This window comes from Diplotaxodon limnothrissa, linkage group LG23 (genome assembly GCF_057381915.1).
Source record: "Diplotaxodon limnothrissa isolate DT_005_m linkage group LG23, D_limnothrissa_male_GT1.1, whole genome shotgun sequence".
NCBI classification, from domain to species: domain Eukaryota; kingdom Metazoa; phylum Chordata; class Actinopteri; order Cichliformes; family Cichlidae; genus Diplotaxodon; species Diplotaxodon limnothrissa.
This window is the reverse complement of record NC_140617.1, coordinates 28,877,539-28,886,392: the sequence shown is the minus strand read 5'-3', so window position 1 is coordinate 28,886,392 and position 8,854 is coordinate 28,877,539. Positions and strand designations below refer to the sequence as shown.

The window sequence follows — 8,854 nt, the reverse complement described above, 5'->3', positions numbered from 1 at the left end:
GAATAAATAAAGCAGATTATAATATTTATTATTAATTAACATAAGTATATTCCATTTTATACATCAAGGCCATTTCATTTTATAAATATTTGCATTAATAATTAATTTCTCTTTATTATTAATTTTTGTACTTTTTGTCCTCCATGAAATAAGTTTCCTAGACTCGTCTGTTGCAACAAATTTAAAAGCTAACCATGCTCTTCCACTTTTGTATATAATATATTAGTGTTTTTAACATCTAGTCTTGGTTTTAAATCATCCCAGAGAGCCACGGAGGCAGAAAGAGTCCAACGGTCCCCAGCAGACACACTATGATGAACATCCACAGGAAGATCCGGTCTACGACCATGGCCACATACTTCCAGTCCTCCTTCACCTGAGAGAAGACATAAAACCAAAAATGAGCCAGTAAACTTGGAGAAATATATAAAACCCAGGCTGTCTTATGTTTGACACCCCTGATGCAAACTTTTGACCGCAAATCTATAACCAAAAAAATCCAATACTTGCCGAAAAGTCTGCATCTTCTGCTCTTAGGTGTTCAGCGATGTACGTTATTCCCTCCAGGGCGGATATGACAGCAGGAGACAAAGAAGAGTCCCACTGGTTCTGGGTCGAACCACACTCCACAGGGGTATCCCACTCTAAGCTGACAGTGGACCGTGTCTGTGGTAGGAGTGTATAGCCCAGAGACCGAGCAGAAAGACAAGATGGGGACCCAAACCTCTCCAAATGCTCCATGTTTGAGTAACCATGAAAGTCCCAGTGGTTAATTTCATCTCCAGCATCCACATCAGACTCCTGAGTGATCCAGATGCTGTGGGAGGGGCCCGGAGTCTGGAGAGGGAGGAGTTTATCGCTCAGGTGGTGTTGCCTAAGAAAGGTAGATGGGTTTGTAGAAAAATTACAATGACATTGTAACGACAAGCAAAACATTTTGAAAATATAAAACAGAAAAACTAATGATTACAACTATCTGTCACCTTAAATTATATATTTCCCTTATTTTTACCACTACCTCAAATTATCAATATACTTCTACTGCCAATAGGTGGTGGTAAAATGCCTAGAAGCTGTCTGCCAACCACAATTAAACAACAAAAAGAAGTAGAGTTTGGAGGCTGTGAATGTATGGTGGGGCTGCTATGTTATCTCTCTGCAATGTGTATTAAAATCAGCCAAATGGTTCAAGCATATAATGAAAACAATAAACCTGTGCAGAGATTTTGTGGTTTCCTGTGTGGATTACCGCACTAACTCAGTCGAGAGCTAATTAATTGGATTGAATTAGCCAATCCTAAACTTCAACTCATACACATTTGACCACGTAGAAGTCAACTACACTAAGCTATTTATGACCATGTAAAAACCTGCAGTGCCTCTAATGGTCATAGAGGCTTTCTCACCTTGCAGGCCTGAGTCCATGATGCGGGCGCTTCATGCAGAGCCAGCGCGGCACCACAGACAGGAAAAGCCTCCGAACCCACCGGGGCATGGTGTGAGTCTCTGATGATCGGTGGTGCACATTCAAAACAAACACGGTGATGATGATTGACAGCGTGACAAAGATCATAGTGAAGAGCAGGTACTCCCCAATCAGCGGGATGACTAGCGATGTGGATGGGATGATCTCGGTGATGAGCAGCAGGAAGACAGTGAGCGACAGCAGCACGGAGATGCACAGCGTGATCTTCTCGCCGCAGTCTGATGGCAGGTAGAAGACCAGGACGGTCAGGCAGGAGATGAGAAGGCAGGGGATGATGAGGTTGATGGTGTAGAACAACGGCAGGCGGCGGATCACGAAGTAGTAAGTGATGTCGGGGTAGATCTCGTGACAGCAGTCGTATTTCTTGGTATTGTAGGTTCCTACAGCGTTGACAATTGCCCATTCTCCACTCTCCCAGTAGCCCTAAAAGTCAGACTCTTTTTAGCCACACTGACATTGTGCAGAGGAAGTTTAAAGTTAAAGCAGCAGGGGGAAAGCCTGTTACAGGAGAAAGCCAGGAAATAACAGAATAACAACAAGGAGGGGTTGGACTGAGAATCTTCACAGGACCCAAACAAAGCAGGGACTTAGTGCTGGAGTGGAATGAGAAGAGTACCAACAACTTAAACTTCACTTGGCTTGACACACCTCCCCCTGCTGGTCATCCTTACCCAGCATACAGTTCATCTCATGAACATTGTCCCCTTCCCTTGTCTTTGCACCTACAGCTTGCACCTCCATGTCCCTCTCAACTGAAAAAGTCAGGAAAGAGTTGTCTTGACTCTACTCTGGCAGAGTGGCTGGTCCTGATGGCATCAGCCCCAAAGTTGTGCTGCTCAGCTGTGTCTTATCAGGAACCAGAGTTTTAAACTGCATAAGGTCCTGACTCTCTCAAGGACATTCTGTCTTGTCCCTGTCCACAAAAACATCTCACCCAACTACTTCCAATGACCACAGGCCAGCTGCGCTGACCTTACAAGTCATGAAGATACTGGAGAGAATAATCCCCCACAATGATTATTGTTTATTGTTCTTTCCTCTTTTATTTTGGTAGTCATTTGTCTCCTGTGTGTTGCAGTTAGTTTTACTTTCCCTGTCACATTCATGTTATCTGTTCCTGTTTTCCCCTCTGTGCCTCATGCCCCTGATTACCCCTTTGTGTATCTGTCTGTATAAATAGTGCTGCCTTTTGTTACAGCGTACTCTCCAAGTGTTGCAGGATAGAGATCTCAAATGCAGACATGTGGAGTCAAACTGAAGAAACAAACTTACTTCTGCATTCTGTGCTTCAAAATCACACCATATTAACTCTTTCCCCTATAAAGACAACATTTCATGACCTCCCCTGTAGCCATAATGACACCTTTTAACACCTCAGTATATCAGTTAAGATGTAGTTTGCAGGCCATTATAATAGTTTCCATGTTTTAAATCCAAGTTCAGAAAAGAGCTTCAAGGGTTCCTCCTAGTATAGGGGTGGCCAACTCCAGGCCTCGAGATCCGGTGTCCTGCAGATTTTAGATGTATCCTTGATCCAACACAGCTGATTGAAATGTCTAAATGACCTCCTCAACATTTCTTGAAGTTCTCCAGAAGCCTGGTAATGAACTAATCATTTGATTCAGGTGTGCTGACCCGGGGTGACATCTAAAACCTGCAGGACACTGGCTCTCGAGGCCTGGAGTTGGCCACCCCTGTCCTAGTAGGTGTCCAAGGGGTAAAGAGTTAAAGAAACCTGCCACGTTTTACAACTCAGAAATCTCCCCAGGATTTGGGGTTTTTCTTTTTTCACTATTCTGTGAATTTTTCCAGAACCTATTACTGCAGTGAAACATGACGCTGGGAAATACTTTGTTAATTAAAATGTTAGCAGCCTGAGAGTTTGGCGGGCATTCTTCTGTAAAACAAAACACATGTGAAGAGCCGATAAGAGGAGGTAAAGAGGTGCAGGAGGTGTTAGGAAGGAAATCATAAGAGAGTATGAGGGAGGAATTTGGAGGGGGAGGGGAAGCAGAGCAACCTCCACCCACGTGTTCCCACCTTCAGGTCCACGGTGTTCTCAAAGGGCTCCAGGTCGATCTTGGCACGGTCATACGTCCAGGATCCGAACTTCATCTTGCAGCTCTGCTGGTCAAAGGGGAAGAAGGTGACGTCGATGGAGCAGGAGGATTTGTAGATGGCGGGCGGTACCCAGCGGATACGACCGGTGTAAAACAGCTGTGCCTTGGTCATGTGGGTGACAGCGAACTCCCCGTCAGCACTTTAACAAGAAAAGAGGGTAAAAAGTTTTAATTTCATTAGTTTTTAAACTCAGAAGGTGAATCAATAAACCTGGAGCTATGCCCATTTACACGAGCTATGCTTAATAATTGATAGCTGAATGTAAATGACACCGATGCAAGCTCATTTTCACTGAAAGCGGAGAGAGTTTCATCTCCATCCAGACCAATTTTAATACTCCCCCGAGCCCCGAGGGCTGGAAACTCAACTAAAACTGTGTGATGCAACATCGCCGTGCATCCGCAACAGAATCAGGGTCATTTATTCAACAGCATAATTTGCATGCATCGCCAATTGATATGCAGGAAAATGCAGAAAATACCATGGAGCTGTTTGTCTCCATGTAAGTGACCTCAACTCCTCTTTCGCTCTTCAATGAAGGAGGACTGTGTTATGGATCAAGCAGCTAATTGATCACTACAGATAATTTCCAGGTCCACCTACAGAAAGTCGTCTCTGTTCAGGAACAGTATGTGTGTCCTTGAGCATCTGCTGTGAGCGTGACTCAATATTTTAAATCCAAATAAAATAAGAGTTAATAATCCTTATTTACCCCCAGATGTTTTTGCAGGGTTTATAGAGATCTTTATCTGGCTTATTTGCTCTTTGGATAGGGGTCACATTGTCACAGGCTGGGTCTCTGACCCAGCGCTCTGAGTTCATGTTTGTATTTGTCTCATTTTGTTATGTGATTTAGTTTGTGTTATTTCCTATCTGCCTTTAGTTTAGGCAGTTATTGTTCCTGGGTTTTCTATGTTTTGGGGTTTTGTATTTATTCATCACATATTAGGTCTGTTAAGTTGTGTTGTCATGTTTTAGTATTTCCTGTTTTATTCTGACAATGTCATGTGTTCTTTGTTTATTGTATTTAGCTTTCCTCTCCTGGTCCTGTCATTAGGTTTATGTCTGTCAGCTGTTTTCCCCCATGTGTCGCCACTTCCCCTGATCACCTCATGTCTGTATTTAAGCCTTTTGTTTTCTTCATGCCATTGTCAGGTCGTCTGCTCATCCATGTCTCATCTCCAGGTACCCATGTCAGTTCACTATGGTTAAGGTTTTTCATGTTTTGTTATTAGTTCACCCAGTTTAGGTTATTGTTTAGTTTTCACCGATGCCCTATTATTTTGTACCCTCGTTGCTAACCTCAATAAACGGCTTGTTTTGTTAATCCACACCACATTTTGGTCTGCGTTTGAGTCCTCCTCTGCAACACATACGGTCTGCCCCAGTCAGACCGTGACACACATGATGGTGGTTGAAAACTCAAGGGTTGTATCTGAATAGTCAAGTTTTTCAGGAAGGTTCAAACTGAGTGAAATGATCCTGAAATATCTGCAAATATCTGCATGGGAAGCGTCGTAAGAACAGGTCGACCTCTGTAAATACGAAGGACAATGCTTCAATTCTTCCTTTATTATCTTTAGGAGAGGATAATCTGGAACACCTGTTGTTAAAGGAGATAATACCATCCCACAAATCATAACGACGAAAACAAATAATCTGCATGGCTGAGAAGTGGCACAGAGCATGTAATTCATTTATTTGTTTTAAACCTTCAGTCTGTTTCTTATGATGTTGGTGCGTTGCACAGAGGGAATATGTTTTTATATATAAAAAATGTCCTAAATTAAGATTATGGGCTGTACTAAATCGTTAGGCACTTTGCTACTAACAGCCTTTCACAAAAACACATCCATTTCTTTAGTTGACCCGAAAAATACAATACAGACATATTTTCAGCAGATGAACACTATCTGAAAGTCATGTCTTTAAGTAACAGGAAAAAAAAATCCAGCAAAGATCTGACACAGGACCTGAGAGATGCACCAGGGCCTTCAACTGATCCATCTACTGTTCACTAAATCCTCATCAGAAATGGTCTCGGTGGAAGTGTGGCTGTCAGAAGCCATTCTTAATGAAGGAAAGCAGGGAGAAAACGCTGAGGTATGAAAATTAAACAAGAACTGTGGCAAACGGTCTTCAGGAGTGATGAATTTGAAATGTTTGGTTCTGCTTTGGTTCATCATCAGTACATACATACATAGGAGGTGAGGAGAGAGGTACAACAAGAGAGGTTTACAGGCATCTCTAAAACACGGTGGAGGCTCTGTCATGGTTTCAGGCTGCATTTCAGCCAGTGGTGTTGGGGATCTTGTCAAAATGAATGAATTATGAACTCAGAAAAGTACCTTCAGACTTTGATCTACCACATAATACCATTTGGAAAATGTTTAACTGATAACAGGTAACTGGGCAAGACACTTTACCTTACTGCCTACTGGTGTTGGCCAGAGGGGCCGATGGCGCGATATGGCAGCCTCGCTTCTGTCATTCTGCCCCAGGGCAGCTGTGGCTACAACTGTAGCTTGCCTCCACCAGTGTGTGAATGTGAGAGTGAATGAATAATGGCATTGTAAAGCGCTTTGGGTGCCTTGAAAAGCGCTATATAAATCCAATCCATTATTATTATAACATTTTTCATTTTCAGCATGATAATGATCCCAAACACACTGCCAGTGCAGCAAAATCATACCTGGATAGAAAAAGACACAGTGGAACACTATCAGTCATGGATTGGCCTCCTCAGAGCCCGGACCTCAACATTATTGAAGCAGTGTGGGATCATGTTGACAGAGAACAGAACAAAAGGCAGAAACATCCAAATAAGAGCTTTGAATGTCCTTCAAGAAGCCTGGAGAACTATTCCTGAAGACTATTTAAAGAAATAACAAGAAATAATTATTTAGGCACCAGAAGCAGAAATACTATTTGTTATTAGTGAAAAATATTTAAGTATTTATGTGTTGCTCAGTACTCTGTTTTCCCAATAGAATATAAAGAAATGAGGGGGAAAAACTGTATTTGGATTTTTTAGGATCATAGGCTGCCTCTCAAAATGTTTACTCTGTTATCTGCTCATTGAGGTTAGAGGACACTTTAAGGAATAGACATGCTGTCCTCCAGAGAACTTACCGGTCAGTAGAAGGTGGTGTTGCACTTGCAAGCCTCTTATTTCAAACATAACTTGTGCCTAAGAAGGTTAGGCGTGCAGCACAAGTTACCGTGGCGATGCAATCTGGTAAGATGTAAAGAGCACCACTGTAACACTGAAAGCCCTGGGTTTAACCTGGGGTTACCTTGCTAAGCCCCCAAATCCTGGCCTCCTGGGATAGACTGATGTCATTGCTTCTCTACTCTCAGTGAATTTTAAGATGAGTTTGACAGGATGAAGGAGGACGAGGAGAAGGGTGGACTCGTGAATCATGCGTGTGGTTTTTACTTGTTGTACAGCACAATGTCGGGCACCCAGATGAGCTCAGAAGGGACTCTGATGGACGTCACATTGTTGAAGTCAGAAGGACTCCACCGCAGCTTGTAATCCGTCCATTCCTTTCAATGAATACACATTTTTATGTCATTTTAGGACACAAAACACATTTGAATTACATTTACTTAACTTTCAGACCCAGTTTTTGTTTTCACCCACCTGTTTCAGCCACACGTTGGTTGTCATCATCTGATTTTTCTCATCCTGTTTTTTGTAAATGAAGTGGACACAGCGAGTGAGCCATGCATCTAACGCCCTAGTAGGTGCAATGGCACAAAACAGAAAGGGGGAATAGTTTTTAAAGTTTTGAAGGTATGGTTAAATTTCCTACCACATCTATAAGCTGGGCGATGGACAGGCCAAACTTGACGATGACCACGTCTGTGACGTTCTTCGCCGGTCGAGTCCACTTGCTGTAGCCTCTAAACAAACTCCTGAAGAGCTCGTCCTCAGTGTGAACACGATCCCAGTCCTCAGAGAGCACTGATAGAGAGGCAGAGACAGATCAGCAACACTGTCGGGTTCAGACTATCATCCTGCAGTAGTTTAAAAGTGCTTCCTTTGTCTGATCTATCTTATGTAATCAGTCACTCATATCATGAAACCTTAAATGTTTTCATCCAGTTTGATGCATTTTGCAGGTCTCATTTTACCTTCTTGCAAATCTCTAAGGAAGCTCTCACTCACTAAAACACATTTATACAGGCAAAAGTCAATCACACACACAGAGGCCTCTGCCAGAAAGTGGGCTTTGAGTAACTTCAGAGGTGATCCTTGATGAAAATCAGTGTATATAACCATGGTAGCATATGCTGCAGACATAACCTGGTCCGGAGTGGGTGAACACCCACTTGCTTCAATAACTATTCCTGTCAATAAAAGACCAGTTAAAGATTTTGTAACATATTTTCCTACTTCAAAGAACTTGGTGTCCCTCGTGCTTTTTATTTAGAGAGAATCTGATTTTCGCTTTTCAAAATCTAAGACACATTTCTGGAAAGTTTCTGTCCTTTTCTCAAAACTCTGAACCCCAAAGCTGGTTTTCAAACTAAATTCAGAACCTCTGATTTCACGATAACATATCAAAACAGGTTTTATGCTCAAGACTGTACAGTGTTGTCAGGTCAGGTGCAAGCAATTTATTAGAAACTCTAAAAATTAAATGAACACAAAGCATTCAAGACTTTTCAACCATATGTGCAATTCTGCAAAAAAAATTAAGCAAAGAAAAAAAAAAGACCCCTCACACCAGAATCCTCTAATTGTAGGTAATTCACTTTATCCTATTTTCCTTCTTTCACATAAAAACATATAATAAATTATTATTTTCTATGTAATGCAGCTCTCATAATGCTTGTATGCATCATAATATTAGCGAGTGCAAGTAAACTTTATATTCTATGAGGAAAATGTGAACAAGGAGCTGGAAAGTTTCCTCAGAGATTTTAGTTCATATTGACACGATACAATCACACAGCTGCTGCAGAGCTGTCTCCTGTTAATAATAATAATAATAACTTTATTTATAAAGTGCTTTCAAACAAAGTGCTGTACAACTAAAGAGATAAATAAAATGAAAGTGATACATAGCAATACAGGTAAAAGACACAATACAAGTTAAAAACAATGAAAAATTAAAAACTAAAAGCCATAGAATTAAGACATGTAGGATTGGGTGAACAAATGTGTCTTCGACTTAGTTTTAAAAACCTCCACAGAGCATGCCTGCCGAATATCTTGAGGGAGGTTGTTCCAAAGAA

General features: G+C 41.7%; 1 protein-coding gene across 1 annotated transcript; it reads right to left on the bottom strand.

Moving 5' to 3' along the window:
• Positions 1-250: 250 nt before the first annotated feature.
• Positions 251-7,575, bottom strand: LOC146608272 (neuronal acetylcholine receptor subunit alpha-2-like). The gene is made up of 7 exons (XM_085348370.1): positions 7,426-7,575; positions 7,254-7,298; positions 7,047-7,156; positions 3,527-3,746; positions 1,407-1,909; positions 511-874; positions 251-376 (listed from the first exon to the last, which is right to left on the bottom strand). The coding sequence occupies exons 2-7, from the start codon at positions 7,281-7,283 to the stop codon at positions 251-253; spliced, it is 1,353 nt and encodes a 450-aa protein (XP_085204496.1). The 5' UTR covers positions 7,284-7,298; positions 7,426-7,575.
• Positions 7,576-8,854: the final 1,279 nt, after the last annotated feature.